At 36.6% G+C, this 23,575-nt stretch overlaps 3 protein-coding genes across 3 annotated transcripts in view; 1 reads left to right on the top strand and 2 right to left on the bottom strand.

Moving 5' to 3' along the window:
• The window catches only part of LOC134745837 (probable ATP-dependent DNA helicase HFM1), a 69,306-nt gene that overhangs the window by 29,400 nt on the left and 16,331 nt on the right, over nucleotides 1-23,575 (top strand). The window contains exon 14 of the mRNA XM_063679927.1: nucleotides 22,664-22,895. Within this exon, the coding sequence (XP_063535997.1) occupies nucleotides 22,664-22,895 (232 nt within the window). The remainder of the gene's footprint in view (nucleotides 1-22,663; nucleotides 22,896-23,575) is intronic.
• On the bottom strand, nucleotides 18,829-20,046 carry LOC134745806 (dynein regulatory complex subunit 2-like). The gene is made up of 2 exons (XM_063679896.1): nucleotides 20,022-20,046; nucleotides 18,829-19,646 (listed from the first exon to the last, which is right to left on the bottom strand). The coding sequence occupies exons 1-2, from the start codon at nucleotides 20,044-20,046 to the stop codon at nucleotides 18,865-18,867; spliced, it is 807 nt and encodes a 268-aa protein (XP_063535966.1). The 3' UTR covers nucleotides 18,829-18,864.
• LOC134745749 (dynein regulatory complex subunit 2-like) lies at nucleotides 20,816-22,304 on the bottom strand. Its single transcript, XM_063679825.1, has one exon. It carries the CDS (start codon nucleotides 22,256-22,258, stop codon nucleotides 20,852-20,854), a length of 1,407 nt encoding a protein of 468 aa, XP_063535895.1. The 5' UTR covers nucleotides 22,259-22,304; the 3' UTR covers nucleotides 20,816-20,851.

Raw genomic sequence — 23,575 nt, 5'->3', positions numbered from 1 at the left:
TCGGGAACAAAAGGCAATTTGCGCTTTTCATTTTACAATTACCTATGATCTTACAAAATATTAGTGCAATCTTCCCTTAACATTGTAACTAGGTAAACATTGAACTAGGGCTCCCGGTATCCGTGTTACACGCCGAAACGAATACCCGTGTTCTTAAGCCCGGCGGTACTAAGAACCCGGTTTACACGGAACCGCCGGGATTCGAAAACGTTTCGAAGGAACGTTCCCAAGAAACGTATCTCAGACACGTATCTCCGTTTACACGGGTACTTAAGACCGTTCCGAACGGGTCTGAATACTCCGAACCAGTTTGAGCCGATGTACAATGGTAACAAGGTCCACTTTCCACTATTATTATGTTGACTTCAGATGAATTCGTTTGTCGTACGATTTTTAAAAGTAAAACTTATTCTATCGCCCCAATTTATTAAGTTAACATTAAAACCGCGATTTTAATACCGTAATTCGAATTAATTTCCGAATTTTTTTAGTTAAATGCCTACAATCCGAAAAATATTCACTTGCATCGTGGTTTCATAAAACCGCACAATTACTTTTTTTTAATTGTTTTTAACCGTATTGATAAAACATAGGTACTGAGTAGTACCATCTTCCTATGTTTAATAGTAGGTATATATAATTTTTATTTTAAACTATTTATATCATTTAATAAAACCGATTGCTTCTAAGCTAATTACATAAATTTGATATCGATCATAGTTTTTTTTATAATTACATAATGGTATAGTATTTTTTCGTTAATGTGCAGACAGAATACAATATTAATTAAAAATAACAGTTTAATTATTTCGTGGTTATTTTTATCTCGGGTGTATTACTGCTTTGCGAAAATAACAAACCTGCCAACGGCGCAAAAAAAGTTAGGTACACAAAAGCGGGATTATCGAGTAATCATGCTCAAATGAAAAGCAGAATTTTACCCAAGAACCATAAAAACCCATACTACCTTGGATAACTTGCGATAATATTGCTAAATACATTAAGATAGATCTTTAAATTGGTAATCATTCATAATTCACTTTGGTCACTTTCTCACTAGCGTTCAGGTAATAAACTTAAATGGTCCATCCATCCATTGTTTTCCAATATCCTTTTGTTTGTCATCGTCGAAAGTATGTAGGTTCCTAAACTATTATCACAAGTGTCACCGCGAATTATAAGCTTTATGTCGTTGTAATAAGGTCAAAACATCTGCACAAGAAAATGTTTTCCATTGTTTTGTAGCCGCGCCGCACTAAAAAGCGTTTTACTATGGTAAGAGGTACCTAGAGCAAAAACAATTAGAATTTATTGAGAAGGTGCAATTTTATCAAATTAATTTAAAGTGTTTATTAATAACTAGCGACCCGCCCCGGCTTCGCATGGAGAGTCAAGCATAATAAAATACATTCTGTAACAAGTATTCACATCGGAAGGCCAATAATACTAAGACTTCCATCCACCTGTCTGTCACCACTCACTAGGCTGTATCTCATGAACCGTGATAGCTAGACAGTTGAAATTTTTACACATGTATTTCTGTTGCCGCTATAACAACTAAAATTTAAAATTAAATTTTGTACGGAACCTTCGGTGGGCGAGTCCGACTCGCACTTGTCCGGTTTTTTTAGAAGTTAATAATGGGTTAATTATTCTTAAAATATAGACAGACAGCAATCGCGTACTTTTTTGTAGACTTTTTCCACCATACAGTGTCGTTATATCTCAAATAGATTGGGCAGCGTTTCCGATTAAGCTCCTGGCCAGCGTGATTTTTTCTAACTTCATTAGCAAACATCGTCATATTTCTACCAATTTAAACAAAACCTTAACAAAATATACACATAAACATTCCCAAAGAAAAACTTCATTCACAGGTGAGGTCTGGTTATCGCGAACATACAGACAGACATACGGACGCGGCGGGGGACTTTGTTTTATAAGGTGTACCTACACTACATTATATGACAAGAAATACAATTTCATATCGTTCTCAAATTAAACTAAAAATAAAGAAGCAAGTTAAAAATGTATTTTTTATAAATACTTACCTAATGCCAATTTCGAACATTAGTTTGACTTCCTGCCTACATACTGAACTCGATGGTTCTAATTTTTTTTTTAAATAACAGGTTTTTGTACTAGCAGGTTTTTATTTTATTTTATTGCTAACCCGCAACGTAAAAAAAGTAGCTATTTAAAGTGCTATATAAAATACTACTTTGATAAGAAGCGTGAATACAACGTGAACACGGGTCTTAACTACACGTTTCTTAATTAAACGTGCGGAACGGGCCAGAAAACCGTTTACGTATTATTCGGAAACGGGTATTCGAAACGTGTAAACGAAACACGGATTCGACCGCGAGCCCTACATTGAACGAGCTAAGGTAATCCAATAATTAAGTAAGTGTTGGTAACGACTTTTAATTTATACTCGTAATTTATAGCGATGTCAGCGCAGTCAGCAATTAGCAGTTGCTTTATGTTTCTATATCACGAAATACTTGCGATGATTTTCTCATTGAGATACGAATGCCCATCAACGATTAACTTGTAAATAACATTATAATCTTGCAAAAACTGCTTAACTAGTATATTGTTAATGGTTCACACTAATCGGGATTTTAATATTTTTTATTTGAATCACAAAGATAGCCCCTTATCCTATTTTACAAGTTTATGAATGTCTGTTTCTGTATTTAGATAGATAGATAGATAGATAAACTGTTTATTTGGGACATCAATCACATTATCCATGTTGTCCAACAATGATGAGGGGATTTTACTTCACATTCAACACAAGTGTGATAGTTCCATTTCCATAGAATTTCATATTGTCAAACCGTTAAACAAAATAACAACTTTCTTAATTATAGCTACTTGTTAGATGATAGAATAATTGTTGTAAAATACCGCATTTATTATTATTTTTTCGGTGACAACAGTATCTGTTGACTCTTTAGCTTGCACTCCGCTGCATGGATCTTACATAGGTACTACAGGAGAGCATTTAATTGGCCCATAGGTCCACAAATAGGTGGAATTTCCCTACGAGTCATAATAAGTACTCCACATTTACACAATTAGATTATCTAAGACGCATCAATTATCCGCAACCACCGAACCTAAGAAGCCAACATCACAGCGTGACACCTCTTACTTAACGAAGTGATTTTAAGATAAACCATCTGCCAATTACGTTCATGATTAATGTTAGTTAATTAAAATAATCAACGTGACATTGGTTATCTGCATAAAAAGGTATGCCAATAATTGAGATATTTGGCCTCGCGTGATTGATTCCTAAAGGTAATAAGGCCTTTGTGTTGTCTAACAATCTTGCAAACATGTGTGATTGCGTACACTTGACTTGACAGCAGGTTTTTGTCCAGGAAATGAGAAAGAAATTGTTCTGTGTTGAAATTAGCATTTGCAATTGCTTGATTATTACTTGAGTGCCTTATGGGATCTGGATTTCTTTAATAATTAGTTTGAGCTAAGCTACGTTATTTCTTCCAATTGGCAAATGGCTAAAATGCTAGGTCTAAGCTAATTCTACACCGATTTGGAAGCGACAGTGTGTCAATGTGACGGTAAATGTCATATTTTCTTAGAAATAATGTTTATGGTACCATACTGCAGCTTGTAATGTAGATTAAATTCAAAATGGCTGGGCGGGGGGGGGGGCTAGCGAGGTATAATGTTAGACCTAACCTTGATAGTATAAAATTTATTAAGGACTAGCTGTTGCCCGCGACTTCGTACGCGTGGATTTGTATGTTGGTAGTTATATATTTTAAATGAGCATAGAACATTATGCAGCAAAAGATATCAGTAGGGACGGTAAATCATTTGTTAATAATTATACAGCGCATGAAATTTGTCTTTCACAAAGTACGAAGTTTCAAGCCCCTAACTGAAAATAATTGTTCTCGATATAATCCCTCTCAACACTTAGATTTTCAAGTCCACTATTTAAAAAAAATATTCGCTCCCGCTGCAAACTTTATTAATACAAAATTTTCAAACACGGTGCAATCAGTTTTCGTCTATTTTAATATAATGCCCTTTTACCAAGTTTCATGTTCGTAGCTAAAACGAAAACTTGTACTACATATAAACTTACATCCCCTTTTTAACACCCTTAGGAGTAGAATTATTAAGAACGTTGAAATAACTTTTTTTGTAATATTATACAATGCCTTTCTAAGAAGTTTCAATAAGCTTTTGTAATGGATTCAAACTTTCAACCCCTTTTTAACCCTTTTAGGGGATGAATATTAAAAAACAACAATAATAAATACAACAACAACAATAACAACAACAATAATAATTAACACAATATAATTATATGAATGGTGTGCTCGCATGTCCGCAATGTTCGCGAACTTTTACAAACAAAATCGGTTACGTCAGCCACTTGCGAGCACACCAGCGACAGCAACGGAGTTGAAAGCAGTCGCCGTGGCCGTATCGGCCGTGGAGTTAAATATTATTATTATTATTAAAAAACGCTTAAATTACTTTTCTTGTATTCTAATAATATGCCTTTATACAAAGACTGAAGTCCTGTACTCAAAAAAAGGTTTGATCTCCATACAAACTTTCAACCTCTTTTTTACCACCTTGGGGAATGAATTTTCAAAAATGCTGAAATAAGTTTTCTTCCCTTTTAATTAAATATCTTTCTACGAAGTTTCAAGTACCTGGCTTAAAAAAAAATTAGGACCCCTACAAATTTTCTACCCCTTTTTAACCACTTTACGGGATGAATTTTTAAAAACGCTGAAATACTTTTCTTGTATTTTAATAATATGCCTTTATACAAAGATTAAGGTCCCGCACTCAAAGAAATGTGTGATCTCCATACAAACTTTCAGCCCCCTTTTTTATCACTTGAGGGATGAATTTTCAAAAACGCTAAAATCAGTTTTTTACTCTTTTAATGATATACCTTTTTACGAAGTTTCTAATTCCTAGCTTAAAATAAAATTTGAACCCTATACAAACTTTCAAACCCTTTACAACCTCCTCTAAATTTCCTCCTCCTCCTCCTCCTCCTCCTCTAAATGTTTAAAATCGCTGAAATTACTTTTCTTCTATGCTAATAATATACCTTTGTACAAAGATTCCAGTTCCGCACTCAATAAAATGTTTGATCTCCATACAAACTTTCGACCCCCTTTTCACCACCTTAAGGGATGAATTTTCAAAAACGCTGAAATTAGTTTTCTTGTATTAATTCGAAGATTCAAATTGCTAGCTTAAAATAAAACTTGAACCCCATACAAACTTTGGACCCTCATTTCATCCCCTTAGGGGATGAATCTTGAAAAATCTTTTCCTAGTGGATACTAACGTTATGAAAACTACCTATTGTGAAAAATTCAGCTCTCTAGGTCCAACGGTTTGGGCTGGGCGTTGATTTAAGTGAGTCAGTCAGTCAGTCAGTCAGTCAGTCAGTACTTTTACGTTTATATATATATAGATTACTTATTTAATCGACACTTGACTTGACGACCGGTCTGGGCTAGTGGGTAGTGAGCCTGCCTGTAAAGCCGATCTCCGAAGTCAGGGTTCGAATCCCGGTAAGGGAATTTATTTGTGTAATGAGCACAGATATTTGTTCCTGTCCTGAGTCAATGGGTGTTTTTTATGTATACATATAAGTATGTATTTATCTACCTATATATAAGTATGTATATCGTCGCCTTAGCACCCATAATACAAGCTTATTAGTTTGGGGCTAGGTTGATCTGTGTAAGATGTCCCCTAATATTTATTTTAATAATATATATTTTTTACTTTATAGCCTACCTTTAATAGTTTTCTCAAAATTCAATGAAACCGTTAACCTGGACATATTTCATACTAAAAAGGGGGGTTGCGTCAGGAGGAGGGTGGGCACGGTAGTATGCGTAAAGCACTATACCCAAGGTATCTTACTATACACATTTAGTTTCAAAATGTTTGTTTAAAAAAAAAAACGTTTTAGTAACGTAGATTTTTTTGACGTATGTCAAGTAAAATGTTGACTTTAGTAATGTTTAGTTAATTTGAGTAGCATAATAAGGTTTTCTGTAAGTAATTTATTTGAAATACTATCGACGCGCGACATTTCACCTTCACTAGCCGTATCATTTTCATACTAAAAGTCTGGGGACTGAAGTGCAACTTTAGTGTTATTAGGCCATAAGACATCTACTTACCTAATTAGCAATTGTATCTAGACGAATGTGTCATTATTCAGCACCCAAGGTTTACAAGACGTCTAATAAAATGTTGTATCTAATAGAAAACAATTATCGAAATCATGATTCAACGGCATGTTGTGTCAAGTATGGAAGTATATAATATACGGATTATATTATGTACACAAATAGGAAGGTCAATATCTGACCTAAAAGTAGTAGCAACACTCTGTTAACTGATTGTTACAATACAATACAAATCTTTTATTGTTAGAAAGTGAGTAATAGAAACCTTGTTGCATAGATATAAGATCTATCGAGTAGGTAATTAGGTATCAGTTAATAGTTAATTAATGCGTAGGGTCAAGGCGGAAACAGTGGCTCAGTTGTCTAAATATCGCCTCTCATGTTGAAATTAGTGAGCCACTGTACCCGGCATTTTTTTATTGAGCCACTGTTCCTCCTCGACCCTATATCTTCGTAGGTATGTGTCCCTCCGCTACGTAGGTTTTAATTTTCTTTTTCTATTCGTTTGGATTACGAATAATAAATATTTAATCCAATTAACTGGTTAACATAACTGTCGTGGGTCATACTTACATTAAAGCCATTAAACTAAACACGCAAATGTCGTGAGTGACTAAAAATAAGTTTTTAGTCACTCACGACTTAATTTCACCGGAAATTTAGTTTAAAATTACGCCCAGCCCATTAAAAACTAGCCCCGCCTAGTTTTATGTGGTATCTTTTTGGGGTCAGATGTTTCTACGAACCGGTGGTAATTTTTGACAGTCGTAAGTCCATTTTGTCTATTAGGTATTACTTATGCCCAAAACAAAGACAACATTTTGAGCCACATTTGGTCAGGCCCTATATTTTCTTGACCATCTGACAAGCTTAGGTTTATTTAAGGTTTAAGTACAAACCATGCCCTCATTGTTATAATAGACGTAATAAATCTTCATTGCTCGAATACGTAAAAACCTAGCGCCCGCCGGTTGTAGACTCACACGTTTTTGCCTAGGCTGGATTAACAATTGATTTTCACATCTATGTAACTGATAACATTGAATAATTAATATAATAATGGGCTAATTTAGATCGTCGTTAATGGGAAAATACATGAAGTAACTTAATCCTAGACATTAAGGTTAGGTCATTTAGTCCTCGAAACGTCGGACGTAAATCTTAATACGCGATTAAGTCCCGTTTTACAATTTAATAATGTGCAGAAATCGCGAAAGTTTAAATCAGTGTGTAACTGTAAGAAGGTTTGACAATAAACGTGCAGAAAAAAATACCGGGAACATTTCATTAATAACTGAATGAAAATTCTTTTTGGCACATTGCTAGTCCTGACGGAGAAGAGCCTATTATAATTACGACAAATTTTCCATGTGCAATAAAGATAAAATATACAAATGATTAATATAAATTTAAATATATGCAGGCCTTGAACCACACATTATGTAAAAGTACGTGAAACTGTAAACTTCATTTGCAGTTATTACATAAATCGATAGTTGATGTACAATGGGTGATGGATGGTCTATTGTTAAGCCATGGCGTTAAATTTGTTTGTATAAGGAAGTTACTAGAGTTAGACCAAGCTAAGTTCGCAGTGATTTTGATAGCCCAGACTGTGCAACGTCATATAATTTCATAGAAGGTTGACGTTTAAAATAAAATAACACTTGCGCAGTCTGGGCTTTCGAAATTGCTGCCAACTTAGCTTGGTCTAACTCCAACCCGATGAATCCAACGGAATGGGCTTTAAAATCCCAGTATCATTTCATTGGATATTGATATTTCCTTAATCCGTCTTAAGTTTATTTTAAGACTTAAATAACACTTTTTATGCTTAATTAGGTCAAGTAATTATTAAAAAACAAAACACTGGTCAGTTACTTAAAAAGTTTTCACTGAAGCCTAATCTTTGGGTTTTAAATGTAACTGCATATGCCTACCTAGTGGTTGTCCTAAATCTACAGGTATTTAGTGCTTTCCCAATCCTTTATCTTCAACGGTTACCGACCTGTGCTAGTAATATTAAGTGTCACATTAGACAAATGAATTAGGAAAACCTAGAACCTAAATCCATGTCATAAACCTACATTCCTGTTCACACCGCTTTTTGTTTATTTTTGTGCAATAATTTTGACTTGATGTATAAAGACCTGAATAAAATTTAAAGACTGCGAAAATGCACAAAATTTTACACACACGTAACATGCACACAATATAACTCACCGTAAAAAACAATCACAACACACACAGGATCCTTAGCGATCGTCAACTGTTGCCGCGGGACACCGCGCGTGTCTTATATCGCGTACCCCACGAACTCTAACCGCGGTATCGTCGTTGCACACAATGGGGCAACCCGTGCACGTTGAACTATGACCGCGCAAAATCTTTACTTAAGTCTATGTTACTGTGATACTAGCTGTTAGGAGTCAGATGCTTGGCAAGTTTGGATTAACAGTCAAGTTGCCGCAATGTCCTATCGTCATAGATGCAGGGATCCACACGTGTATAATTCTCAAGACAAACCAGTGTAACTAAAATCTCGAACTAAACAGTTGTTATCAGACTAAAGGTCGATTTATACTGGTTAATGCCAGTTGATATTGTAAGTACGGTAGCAGATCTTAGTGATACGACAAGTCATGAGTAAATATCACTGTCAAAAGTCGCGTGTAACCTTTGCTCGCGTTCGGTGACCCGGGTTTGAACTATTTTAGTTCATAGCGATTAATTTATGCATATGATGCGTAGCCTAGAATGTTTTGATTTGCGAAAAAGAAAAAGAAATGTAACAATACGGTCTTAATATAGGACTGTTTAACCTTTTAAATCTTAAAGGTACCGTTCTTTTCTTGACAGTACCATCATTACTGTAGCAGTAATGTTGGTGTAGTCTGAATCCGAACGGAAGCTTGAGAGTTAAGGACACGAAAGCTTAAAGAAATAATTACCTACGTATGTATAAAATGCTAACTTTTTCATACATTTCAGCAAATCATGTTTTTATGAAAGCGCTGAACCGGGCAAGGTTAAGTGCCCGATTGGGCATCTGGTAAAAATTGTTATGTAGTATATGACCTTAAAATATTTATTCACCTCTCAGAGTAGGTCAGGCAAAGTCTCTTTGTTAGATAGAATTTAATAAAGATTAATAATTAGCATACGGGTTGACTAGTTTTAGTTATCCAAGGTAAATTGAGAGAAAAATCTGTCTAAAATTTAGAAAAATGTGTAACATAAATACTTTTCTCGAATCACTAACAACTTTTGGGTTATTTCTACTCAGAATCACGAAACCTATACCCCGTGCCCCGTTTACAAATACATATACTGAAAATGTCAAACTATATGAAAGCATTCTCAGGAAAATTATAAATTAACTCGTGACTTCACACGTATTGATATCCAACAAGCTTTGTAATGATGGAACATATTGTATTGAAGTGCTCAACAATGGACGACGAATGAAAAGGCCTAATAAGGTTGACCGTCGATGGGCATTACGTCTTGTATCATATGAATCATGTCATTCATGTCTAAAGACAGTTTTCGCAACATGTGTGTATGTATTCGACTTGTTTATTGACAGTTTGAGACATGGCGAATGACAACCGTATTATGGACACTTTTAAATGTGGGAGTTGCTTGTGACAACGTGCAATAGCAGGTGTTCATAGGTTGAGGTAACATAGTCTAACATAGAATATTAAAGATTTTGCACATCAAAATAAAATATTTATATAATTTTTTTTTGTTAGGTGCAATTTTTGATTTTTTGTTTCAATCATTATGTTTTTTGTTTAATTTAATATTTGATATGATATGTGACATGTAATACTTTGTAACAATGTGAATAAAAAATTTTAAAATTGTATAAAACAGAAGTAAATACTTTAATTGAATTAAACATTTAAAAAAAACTGCAAAAGACAGGCCGCCTTTTTACCATTGACATGACACAAAAAGATATTAAATTTGAAATATACACCATACAGCGTGATTCTACGATCCAATTTTTTAGCTCATGTCCTGCTGCTTATTTTTTTATTGGTATTAAATATGGCCAAAACCTTGTAAAAAATATTGTGGAGTTAGACCAAGATAAGTCTGCAACGATTTTGATAGCACACGCAGTGATAGTGTTATTTATAGTGCTATCAAAATCGTTGCAGACTTATCTTGGTCTAACTAACCGGTTATGAAGTTAAAATGTACCTTTATGAAATTAATGTACCTACCAATGGTAGAATGGCACCAAGCTTTGCAATGACAAACTGTGACAATGCCATCATTAATATCAAATTTATATGAAAACATGCAGTATATAATGACACTCCCTCACTTTGTTTTGTTCAAGTCGGTGAAACTGTCATTACATTACATTTACAATATCACGAGCTGTCAAAAAGCCTTCTAGAATAACGTCTCTGACAGTTTTTCGTAACTAATCTACGCGTGTTCAACTATCAGCCAATTATAGACGACCATGAACTCCGTGTTTTAATTGTGCGATAGGTCGCACAAGGCGTGGGTGACGAATCCTTGATTGGAAAATAACTATGAAACTTTATTATATTAATTATCCATATTTTACTACCGGCTATATTCTGTATATTTACGTTGTTATATGATCTGCTAGTTTTTGCGTCTGGCTTCGTCTTGCGACGAACTTAAAAATTTAGTTAAATAAATAGAAAATGAGCAATTCATTTTTTTTTTTTTTTTTTTTTTTTTTTTTTTTTTTTTTAATAAAAAGTATCGTTAAACCAGAATGGTTTGTCTCGATACTCCATTCCGCAGTACTTACATAATCAAATATACAATACGATACTTAGGCACACATCCAGTTCGTCATCTCAATACATTGGATTCATCATCATCATCATTAGCCTTATCGTCTGTTGCAGACGATTTATGGTGTAACACCGAAGAGACACCGTTTTTGATGGCTAAAAAGACCCATGCGAGATCGAGATGGCCTACCGCAGGCCTGACAAGAGAAGCTTGCGGAAAACGGTACTGAAACGCCTTGACGTCGTTTTTGCCTCTTGTCAGCGAGTGCGGCGAACCAAGACTCATCACAATGCGACCCTCCAAAACGCCTTTGCGCCACTCTGTCCGTTGTTCTGCGAGCCTCTCCCAGTCTCGGACTATGAGAACTGGACTGGACTGGTAGATTGGACTATGGAAATGATAAAAAAAGTCAAGACCTTCATATACATAAAGTACCTAATAACTTTATTGTAAAGGGAATTAGAGCGTAAGTAGGTCACTTAGAACTCCTCGGTCACTTATGCTCATCCCACATAGTCTCAATATTAAATTAGAATTTCTATGGCTATGGAATAAATTCAAATGATTACGAATGTTAACAATTCAGTGACCACAAAACACGTGGCGCAGTGCAGAGCTATCTGTTTCGGGTCATCCCATCACCTCATTCCATTTAGCTATGTTCAAGTTGCAAAACATTCTAAATATGCCCAAAATTTCTGGAAACTTTCATGAGAAAATCCACTTAGAAAGTTTTCGTTCAGATTAGGGATTATTACTGAAAGTTAATGAAAGCCGACAAATATGGTGCAAACTGAACCGCCTGAGGATTGGGTTCGGTAACTGTTCGTACCTTTGGCACAAGTGGGAATGGAGGCTTCGTGCGAGTGTGGAAATCCGAACAGACTATACACCACATGGTGTTCGGGTGCCCCATCACCAAATACAACGGACCCGCTGAAGATTTCAAAAACCTAACGAAGAATGCGAGTTCAATATCTGCATAATTGTACATTTTGGATACTTACTGTAATATATATTTTTATTAACCATTGTGTAAACGCCATACGATAAATAAATAAATAACTCAATGTTCCTGTTGATGACGATTGTTTCATTGAACATTTACATCAGTCATTGGCGTATATTCAAGTGTCATAGAAATCAAAACTAACGGTCAGGTTTGGCAATAAACTCGCAGAAAAAAATACCGAGACCATTTCATGGGAAATTTGCAATTTTTGAAAATTCTTTTGGCACATTGCTATTTAATCCCCCTTTGGTTTAACTAAAATTTTTCATTTTAAAACTAAATACTAAATATATTGAATAAAATAACTATAGGTAGGTATTTCGTGTTTAACCGCGTCACGTTGTGTTAGGCTACCTAGATAAAAGATGCGTCAACAAACACTAGAAACTAAGGAATATCGTAAGCACAATTAAAACATCGTTAGATTAAGGTTAACAAGGTGATCATTTGTGATTTGTTCCTTTGATTGCCTATAAACCTCGCATGTGTTGTTATTTATTGTACTCACTGTTAGGTATTATTTTTAATTGAAGTACCAACAGTGTAGGCGATGATATGTACTTTTTAGGACATCCATGCAAACGTAACAGAATCCTATATGGCTATTACGTGAGTTATCGTTATCGAGACAATACGAAATCTCGGAGCGTGTCAAAGATCTGCAAGCGTACGATACGGACTTCCTGATTCGGAGGATGACATGCTTTCACTGGCCAATATGGTTATAAAAGCTATAGATCTTATTAGTGCTTATTTAGTGCAGGATTTGTAGATACGAGTAGGTAGAATCCGTGCGTTTCTCCAGAAACTTCCTGCCTCGCATACCTCTAGATGATAGAGTGATGGCAGGTGGGCCAAAATGTTAACGGAATGGTGGCCGCTTTCAGACGAAAGGAGTGCCTGTCCTTTGGCTCGTTGGGTGGACAACATTCGGAAGACTGCGGGTCACTTCTGGATGAGATTGGCTCAGGACTGGGATAAGTGGCGTACTCGAAGAGAGACCTATGCTCAGCAGTGGGCGATAGAAGGCTGATATGATAATGATGATGATGATGATACCTCCACTTTGGAATGAACTATCGCCCGCGGTATTTCGATACGACCTTCAAGATAAGAACGTACTCCCATCTTAAAGGCCAGCAACCCACTTGAAACCCCTAGTGTCTAGTACCTAGCACTAAAGACACATTTTTTGAAAACGTAGGCTTTGTGTTTTGCGCGAAGCTATTATCGTCATCACGACATTCACGATACTTCGCGCAATGTGTTTCATTCTGAGTTTGTATCATTGCGTTGTAAATTGGCGTCTTAATTTTACAAATGACTCTAACTTCGTTAGTATTTTCTTTGATGGGTATACCTATGTTTTAACCTATTATCCTAATTCTAGATATGTTCTAGATAACGAAGGGAGAGGGTACTCAATACCTTAATGAGTATTAAGGAAATGGTTAGGACTTAGACTATTTCGATGTATATTCACTATGTAATTACAGGGGTTTATGAAGACGAAAATGCGAACTAATTAGGTTAGGAAAATTAACACCTGTTTTAGCTATTCTCAGTGAAGTCCCCTATAACGCCTCTCCTCCCCATAATAGAGCCATATCACACTGACAACATGCTGGAGAATTGAAAGCGAGGCGAGCACGCAGCGAGTTCGCCGCGGGCTTGCAACGATCTCGCCGCTAGACCGCAACGAATTTTCTACGAATTTGCTTATATTTTTTCCAAATTTCTGGTATATATCTCAGTACGCAGCGAATTCGTTCCAGGCCTTGTTTTTAAGATTCCCTTAAATCGCTTAAATTTTAACGACAGACGGCAAATTTGTTCACACAGGCAGGCATTTTAATGTCGCAACACTCGCAACGACAACAATAATCAGTCATGTTTTTGGTATTCGAAGAAGCTCTGTCAGCAAATTACAGCTTTATCGGCGCGATCGCTCATCAATTGTAATTTTATTGTTCCAAGCCTTATATTCTACCCGCTATTCCCATAATGGAATCTTTTAACTATGCTATTTAATGCATTTATGCTAAAGACAGAGACATAATATAAATAAAGACACTAATATGGGTAGTTTTCAGAGATACCTACATGATGAGAAATGCCTAGAATTCATTAGCGGTTTCATTTATTTACTTTTCACCTCTTGATCTCATACATAATTTATTGCTAGAATATAGTGAACAAAACTGCATTTTGCTCATTGTAGTAATTAAAAGTTACTCTTGCACAGGCTAGTCTAGGCTAGTATATTATCTTATAAAATTATTGTATAATTTATAAAGATGATTTGGTTTGTTTCTTATAATATGTTATACCATTCTTTAACCGACTTTAAAAAAGATCATCATCTCCTAGCCGATTTCGGCCACATCGAATGCGTTTTACCCCTGAAAGCGTCGCTGGTGCGCTCTCAGGTGACTGACATAACCAATTTTTGCAGCGAATGTGCGACCACACTCGCTGCAGGTCAGCACCCCTCCGTCATAATTGTAAATTGTTGCCTGTGTTGGGAGACACCGCTCTGCCTTATTATACAAAATAGGTTATTATTAGATATTTTGTACAATTGAGTCACGTGTGAAGACACGCGAGACAGTGGTAATTACCGGGAATCACTTTATCGGTTGTTGTTGTTGTTATTTGGCAGAGGTGTTCAGCAGCGCACGCTATACGGCCGACATGATGTTGATGACTAGTCATTATTATTTGCTCGTCTTTGATTTACCTACAATATAAGACTATCGTGATGAGACCGTGTTGGAAAGAGGTATTTGCTAAATGTCAGGTCTATTCAATAATCATTGGAATATAGTTAACGCTTGTTCGCGAGTTATTTTAACCTTAATAAGGGCATGGAAAAACGAATAATTTGTGTCGCTCATGACGATCATTGTAAAATTTTGTTACCAAGGCGCACCAATCAGTGGACCAGCTGCATCCTAATAGTGATGATGAAACATGTTGACTTTTCTAACAAAATCTAGTTAAATATAGATAGAAAAAACCGGCCAAGTGCGAGTCGGACTCGCCCACTGAGGGTTCCGTACTTTTTAGTATTTGTTGTTATAGCGGCGTTAATACATGATCTGTGAAAATTTTAACTATCTATCACGGTTCATGAGATACAGCCTGGTGACAGACAGACGGACAGAGGAGTCTTAGTAATCGGGTCCCGTTTTTATCCGTTGGGTACGGAACCCTAAAAATGAACCATTTATACAAAATTTGACACTTAAAAATATATAGAAATGATATAAAAATACAAGACCTCAAAGTTTTAGATTTTTTTTTACTTCCAAAAAAGAAAAAAATAATGGTACCATTCGATTCCTTACATTTTACCTAAAAAAATATTGTATAGCAACTATAATATTCTTGGCCTAGTTTAATTTAGTGTGATTGATAAAGACTGTTGCGGATTATATCATTTGTTAGTAGGTGACGAAGCTGATTTGTTTTCGTGTCCAGTTGACGAAGCCTGCATTGCTGATCACGAACTATGAATGGACTTGTTAAACTCATCAATACTGGGAAATCTACTGCTAGTCCCCCTGTTGTACTTTATATCAGAGCAATAGTAAGTAGTGAATTGATTAATTTATTAACTGACTAGGTTTTCGATATCAATGGATCCTTTGCCCTTTATAAGACCTATGTTGTTCACAACATAATAAATTATTGGCAAAAATTTAAATTTTGGTACAAGCTTTTATCGCTGACTGTACTTTTCTTTCTACAAGCAACTAATACCTACTCATCGAGACAATTCTAAAAACCCCAAACACAATTAATTTTATAATATTGCATTGTCATCCGACTTACATGTGTATGCAAATTTTCAGCTTCATTGGAAGTCGGGAAGTGGGTCAAATTTAACATGCAAGATTTGACCCGTACAAACATAGTTACATACATACAAAGATAGATATAACTCCGTAATAGATGGATACAGTCTAAGGAAAAAACGTGCCTCGAAAATCAAGAAAATTTGATTCTCGTTCAGAGGGCGCTACTAGCTTTGGCCAACTGTCGTATAGATGGCGTTGACGGTTTCGTTTGTTATTTAACAATTTTAACGCATATTAGTGAAAGAACATGGGTCAAAATCATAAAAATAATTAATGCAAATAAAAAAAATCATTTATCCATATCTAAATACATTTTATCGTATTTTTAAAAATATTTATTTTTAGTTTTAAAGTGTGTCGACAGATGGCAGTGAATTTACTGGGGTTACAAAATTTACTATGACAGTACCGCTCTAGTATAAGTTACTCTATGATACATACTTACAAAGGTACATTGCAAGTTAATAAAAAGCTAGTAAAAAGGTTATATGTTCTGTGGGAGATATATATTATAGCTTTTCTAACTCAACTGTATGTCGTGTGTCATGGCGCTACTAGGCGGCACGGTTATGTTCTGTGTTAGTGAACAATTAATTTTATTTATTCCTTTAAAATTATATTTTATTAATATTCTATCTAGATACCTTAAAATAATCAACAAGAAACTGCATATTTTATGACCAATTACAGTGGCAAATGTTCATAATTATTATTTTCAATGCCATTTAGCTTATTCAAACTCATAATCATTTATGGTGGCTTTACTAAATTGTGCATATTTTAAGCATTTAATTGAAATGTTGCCGCCGTAACTTATAGTAATGCTCTCAAGTCACTGTAGGTACAGAGCGAGTAAGAAAATACAATCTTAATGTAAAGTATTGGTCATTGTATGTCTTATCCCAAATGGGCCCAGATAGAGTAGCACAATCGGAATAAGACAAACTGCGAAATCTCTTGAACTGTGATGAAACTTGGTATATATGTTAATTAGAAGTCCCTTTTTCATGCCCACACCATTTGAGATTTGGGAACCTCGAGGAACTGCAGCCAGGAATCAGGAAGGTATATAAGTACCGTTACTACAAGTTCATGGGTGTGAGTCGCAACGCTTGCTGAGAGCACATAGCTGACTGGTCGAACCAGTGTTAAGTGCGCTCCCTATGGCAATTTAATCGTACCATAGAGTAACTTATACTAAAGCGGTACTTACTGTCATAGTAAATTTTGTAACCCCAGTGAATTCACTGCCATCTGTCGACACACTTTAAAACTAAAAATGAAGATTTATAAAAATACAATAAAATGTATTTAAATATAGATAAATGATTTTTTTTATTTGTATTAATTATTTTTATGATTTTGACCCATGTTCTTTCACTGATATGCGTTAAAATTGTTAAATAACAAACGAAACCGTCAACGCCATCTATTCGACTGTAGGCCAAAACTAGTAGCGCCCTCTGAACGAGAATCAAATTTTCTTGATTTTCGAGGCACGTTTTTTCCTTAGACTGTATCTATCTATTACGGAGTTATATCTATCTTTGATCGTACGAAGCGTATCGAGTGCGCGCAGAAAAGTGTAATAAATGCACCAAAAGCACCTATTTATTCGATTGATGGGCTTATATATAAATTAAGTTGTATATTTTGTGTATTAATTTGGTCAAAATAATTTAAACAAAAATCGCCACGGTATAACCCCGCTTGTGGTTCATGATTCTATGTAGAAATAACACAAAAGTAGATAATTTTTCGAAAAAAAAGTCAATGATTAGTAATTTTTTTCTAAAAATACCCATACCAAGGCAACTGTTTTATAATATAATCTATCCTTATTCAAATTCAAATGTTATTCAAGCCAGACAACGATTGGCATGACAGTCAATTTTAAGTTAAAGGCTTAACATATTGACACCGGACAAAGCGCCAAAAATATGTGTACCTAATAAGGCAATAGCCTAGACACAAAGTTGTGTTTAGATATTTTTGGTAATTTATCCGTATCAATATTTTGGACCTGACTGGTTTTCCAGAAAGCTAGGCCCGTCCGCTCTCGCGTTTCCGATGTAAATACTCGACAGAAGTGGGTAAGGTCAAAGTGGCATCGTTTGCGCCTCGACGGTTTCGTACCGTTGCGACATGCGAAAACAAACCCTAACGTGAAACCTAGCTCATACATCGTGAGCTGACAATTTTAACACATTTCTGAACTGAAACATTTCTGAGTTAAAAGAAATACAAGAAGAAAATACTCGACAGAAGTGGGTAAGGTTAAAGTGGCATCGTTTGCGCCTCTCGACGGTTTCGTACCGTTGCGACATGCGAAAACAAACCTAACGTGAAACCTAGCTTATACATCGTGAGCTGACAATTTTAACACATTTCTGAACTAAAACATTTCTGAGTTAAAAGAATACAAGAAGAGAATGCTCGACAGAAGTGGGTAAGGTTAAAGTGGCATCGTTTGCGCCTCTCGACGGTTTCGTACCGTTGCGACATGCGAAAACAAACCTAACGTGAAACCTAGCTCATACATCGTGAGCTGACAATTTTAACACATTTCTAAACTAAAACATTTCTGAGTTAAAAGAATACAAGAAGAAAATACTCGACAGAAGTGGGTAAGGTTAAAGTGGCATCGTTTGCGCCTCTCGACAGTTTCATACCGTTGCGACATGCGAAAACAAACCTAACGTGAAACCTAGCTTATACATCGTGAGCTGACAATTTTAACACATTTCTGAACTTAAACATTTCTGAGTTAAAAGAATACAAGAAGAGAATGCTCGACAGAAGTGGGTAAGGTTAAAGTAGCATCGTTTGCGCCTCTCGACGGTTTCGTACCGTTGCGACATGCGAAAACTGTGTCATCAACAAAGCCGGAACAACGTTAACAATGCTCATGAGAGAATCGTGACCAATAACACGAACACATTGTTAACGGCAGATTTATTCAATAAAAATATAATCATTTATATTGGGCATTAAATTTCATTATTTTAATCGCTTCCAACGCTCCTTCAACCGCATTTGGATGAAACACTTCCTTTTTCTGTTTATTTTTATTACAAAGACATTCACTTGTCTTCGGTTCAATATTCTGTGTCTTAAGACTCTTCAATTTGTTCTCAATCATGTGGTTCTCCTGTAGCAATAATTCTCTCTCGCGCATTAAGGCCCGTTTAGTCATTTCAGCTTTGGCTACGCGCTGCCACATTCTCGTCATGCCGCATGTAGTAGAAATAGCATTTATCACCAGTGAATCATCTGAATGTTGCTTGCGAACTGTTTGTGTCGGGGAATGAGGTCGCTCCGTTCCGTAAGGAAGAATCTTTTCTCGTTGCGTCTCGAATTTTCTACATAGAGCTGCCATGCGTAGAATTTTTTCACCTTTCTTATGAGCTTTGTCAAGCCATTCTAAGGTACTGTCTGAAGCGCTTACTAATACTGCTAACAGATTAGAGTCCAGATTAACTCCATTGATCATACGCTGCTTCAGCTTATGACAGGCGGCACGGTGCCTATCACGCCTGTCCCTAAACACAGCTTGCTTCGTCCCTGATTCATATGCCGCTAACTCCGTACGCAGGCGCTTCAACAAACCATCACTATTCGCTATCCTCTTACCTTGCGATGCTATCACATCAGCCATTGTATTTTCTTTACGACGTAATTTACGAACTTGCTTCTGATTCTCAGCAGTTTCACTTACATATGCTTTGAAATATGTGTACCTAATAAGGCAATAGCCTAGACACAAAGTTGTGTTTAGATATTTTTGGTAATTTATCCGTATCAATATTTTGGACCTGACTGGTTTTCCAGAAAGCTAGGCCCGTCCGCTCTCGCGTTTCCGATGTAAATACTCGACAGAAGTGGGTAAGGTCAAAGTGGCATCGTTTGCGCCTCTCGACGGTTTCGTACCGTTGCGACATGCGAAAACAAACCTAACGTGAAACCTAGCTTATACATCGTGAGCTGACAATTTTAACACATTTCTGAACTAAAACATTTCTGAGTTAAAAGAATACAAGAAGAGAATGCTCGACAGAAGTGGGTAAGGTTAAAGTGGCATCGTTTGCGCCTCTCGACGGTTTCGTACCGTTGCGACATGCGAAAACAAACCTAACGTGAAACCTAGCTCATACATCGTGAGCTGACAATTTTAACACATTTCTAAACTAAAACATTTCTGAGTTAAAAGAATACAAGAAGAAAATACTCGACAGAAGTGGGTAAGGTTAAAGTGGCATCGTTTGCGCCTCTCGACAGTTTCATACCGTTGCGACATGCGAAAACAAACCTAACGTGAAACCTAGCTTATACATCGTGAGCTGACAATTTTAACACATTTCTGAACTTAAACATTTCTGAGTTAAAAGAATACAAGAAGAGAATGCTCGACAGAAGTGGGTAAGGTTAAAGTGGCATCGTTTGCGCCTCTCGACGGTTTCGTACCGTTGCGATATGCGAAAACAAACCTACGTGAAACCTAGCCTATACCTACATCGTGTGCTGATAATTTTAACACATTTTTCAACGAAAACATTTCTGGTTTAAAATGTTGTTCAGTAAAATTTGGCATTACGTTCATATAGTTTCAATATTTCAAATGGCAACGTCGCAAGGTAAAAGGTTTGTTTTCACAAAGGTACTATCTACAATAAATGTATACATATACTACCATAGGAAATAGATTGTCTGGAAGAGGACCGCCTGTTGCTACCTTTATTTACATTGTAAATCTGTTTTTAAATTTGTTTCCTTTGTGGTGCAATAAAGAATATTTAGGATTTATCAAAACTAAGCTATTAATATATATCGCGTATCACTGTGTATGAATCCAGCACTGTGTCATCAACAAAGCCGGAACAACGTTAACAATGCTCATGAGAGAATCGTGACCAATAACACGAACACATTGTTAACGGCAGATTTATTCAATAAAAATATAATCATTTATATTGGGCATTAAATTTCATTATTTTAATCGCTTCCAACGCTCCTTCAACCGCATTTGGATGAAACACTTCCTTTTTCTGTTTATTTTTATTACAAAGACATTCACTTGTCTTCGGTTCAATATTTTGTGTCTTAAGACTCTTCAATTTGTTCTCAATCATGTGGTTCTCCTGTAGCAATAATTCTCTCTCGCGCATTAAGGCCCGTTTAGTCATTTCAGCTTTGGCTACGCGCTGCCACATTCTCGTCATGCCGCATGTAGTAGAAATAGCATTTATCACCAGTGAATCATCTGAATGTTGCTTGCGAACTGTTTGTGTCGGGGAATGAGGTCGCTCCGTTCCGTAAGGAAGAATCTTTTCTCGTTGCGTCTCGAATTTTCTACATAGAGCTGCCATGCATAGAATTTTTTCACCTTTCTTATGAGCTTTGTCAAGCCATTCTAAGGTACTGTCTGAAGCGCTTACTAATACTGCTAACAGATTAGAGTCCAGATTAACTCCATTGATCATACGCTGCTTCAGCTTATGACAGGCGGCACGGTGCCTATCACGCCTGTCCCTAAACACAGCTTGCTTCGTCCCTGATTCATATGCCGCTAACTCCGTACGCAGGCGCTTCAACAAACCATCACTATTCGCTATCCTCTTACCTTGCGATGCTATCACATCAGCCATTGTATTTTCTTTACGACGTAATTTACGAACTTGCTTCTGATTCTCAGCAGTTTCACTTACATATGCTTTGAGCACTGCCTTGTAAGCATCCCACATATTATTGTAATTGTTTTCTAAGTACGAACGCAAATTTTCTCTAACGTTAGCGAACTTAATGCGCTCTTCGTCTTCTTTTACTAAATTTTCTCCACGTTTCGTCCACACTTGGGTGTCAGTCTCTTTATGAGCAGTATATAACAAAAGCTGCAAATGTGTTTCAGCGGTGTTGTGATCTTTCACGATATCATCTGCCTCCTGCTCACCGCTTTTTAGCAGATTCGTCGTATTTAGGTTATTTTGCTGTGTCATCTCCTCCAACTCGGTAAGGAATTTGTTAATCATAGTGTCTATAGTATCACAGAAGCTAGCTACTGTGCGTTGAAACTGATCATCAGCTACATTCATTAAATTTGTAATATGTGATAATTGATGGTCTTTTTTATCATAAGCTCGTTCAAAAGAACGCCACATGATTTCCATCTCTTTCCGGAACTCTGGTTCTTTGATCTTGGCCATGAGTGCTCTATACTGTCGATCCAAGGCATCCCTGTTCTTCAATTGTGCTGCGATTTCGCGCTGAAGTTCGATGTTTTTCATTTTTCTACGCTTCTCGGCCTCTGCCGCAAGTTTTGCTTCCTTCTGGGCTTCTTTTTTAGCCTTCTTCTCTTCTGGTGTCAAACCCATTTTGATTTAGGTATAAAAATGCACTACAAAATTCGGTTTGCCTCAACAAAATAAGTAGTAAAAGCTTAAAAGTTTAATTTGACAAATATGACATTCGCTTGTCAGCCATAATTTTAAATGAAATGTCAAGTAAATTGAAAAAGGTTAAATAATAGTTGAATTTAAGAATAAATGGCGACTTTTCTTGAAGGTTTGTAAAAAAACCGGCCAAGTGCGAGTCGGACTCGCGCACCGAGGGTTCCGTACGTTTTAGTATTTGTTGTTATAGCGGCAACAGAAATATAATAATAATAATAATAAGGTCCCGTTTTTACCCTTTGGGTACGGAGCCCTAAAAAGCGAGTAATCGTTATTGTTGATACTGTAACGTTTGAATACTCGTAAACTTAAATTATTTTTTCACAGCCCCGTTACCAAGCACTCGTGGGCGGCAGCGAGCCCCTACAAAGCTACCTCCACAAACGCTTAGCAGAAAACCTGAACAGCGAAGCTGCACTGGGCACTGTCACAGATGTAGCCCAGTGTGTAGAGTGGCTCCGCTCCACTTTCCTGTACGTCAGAGCAGCCAAAGATCCGAAGAGATACCTGGGATTGCCACCGGGTGCCCCGCAGCAACTTATTTTGAAGAAAATTGAAGGTATAAACTTTAAGTTACTTTGGATACCTTATAATAGAGAACCAGGCGGCCTAGCCAAGGTGACAATCGCTTGCGCTTCGCCATCCAACCGGTTTGTGTCTCTCTATCACTCTTCCATATTAGTGTGACAGTGACAGTTGCGTTTCGTTCGCTACGGAGCGTTAGCGATTGGCATGTTGTCTACGGGGCTTGAACAGCGAAGCAGCACTGAACACTGTCATAGATGTAGTCCATACAGGGCGTGGAGTGGCTTCGCTCCACTTTTGTGTACGTTTAAGTGGCTAAAAATTCGAATTAAAACTTGGGGTTACCGATAGCACATGTGGCTGCTGTCGGTTCACATTGACTTACTCGTAATAAATAAATATAATATAAATATTATAAGACATTCTTACCTAGTTTGACTAAGTCCCACAGTAAGCTCAAGAAGGCTTGTGTTGCGGATACTCAGACGATATATATAATACTAGCTGTGCCCGCGGCTTCGCCTGCGTGGAATTCGGTCTGTTTCAGTAAGCGGCTAATTCACCCCTAATTTATCTCCCTGTCCCCTGGAGACAGAACTTAAAGTAAAGTTGACAGATGGATACGCTAGAGGACTGTAGTCCAGATAAAATATTTTACAATTAGGTACCTACCACCAAAGATAGATATAACTCCGTAATAGATGGATACAGTCT

This window comes from Cydia strobilella, chromosome 12 (assembly GCF_947568885.1).
Source record: "Cydia strobilella chromosome 12, ilCydStro3.1, whole genome shotgun sequence".
Classification (NCBI taxonomy): domain Eukaryota; kingdom Metazoa; phylum Arthropoda; class Insecta; order Lepidoptera; family Tortricidae; genus Cydia; species Cydia strobilella.
Note: the sequence above shows the minus strand (reverse complement) of the source record. Positions and strands in the feature narration are given on the sequence as shown.

What these genes read in the sequence shown, in the direction of transcription:
- LOC134745749 (XM_063679825.1), bottom strand. Translation starts at nt 22,258, where the DNA reads ATGGGTTTGACACCAGAAGAGAAGAAGGCTAAAAAAGAAGCCCAGAAG.
- LOC134745806 (XM_063679896.1), bottom strand. Translation starts at nt 20,046, where the DNA reads ATGTATGAGCTAGGTTTCACGTTAG. An exon ending in TGAGCTAGGTTTCACGTTAG is followed by an intron (nt 19,647 to 20,021) that starts GTTTGTTTTCGC and finishes CTTTGTGTCTAG; the next exon opens with GCTATTGCCTTATTAGGTAC.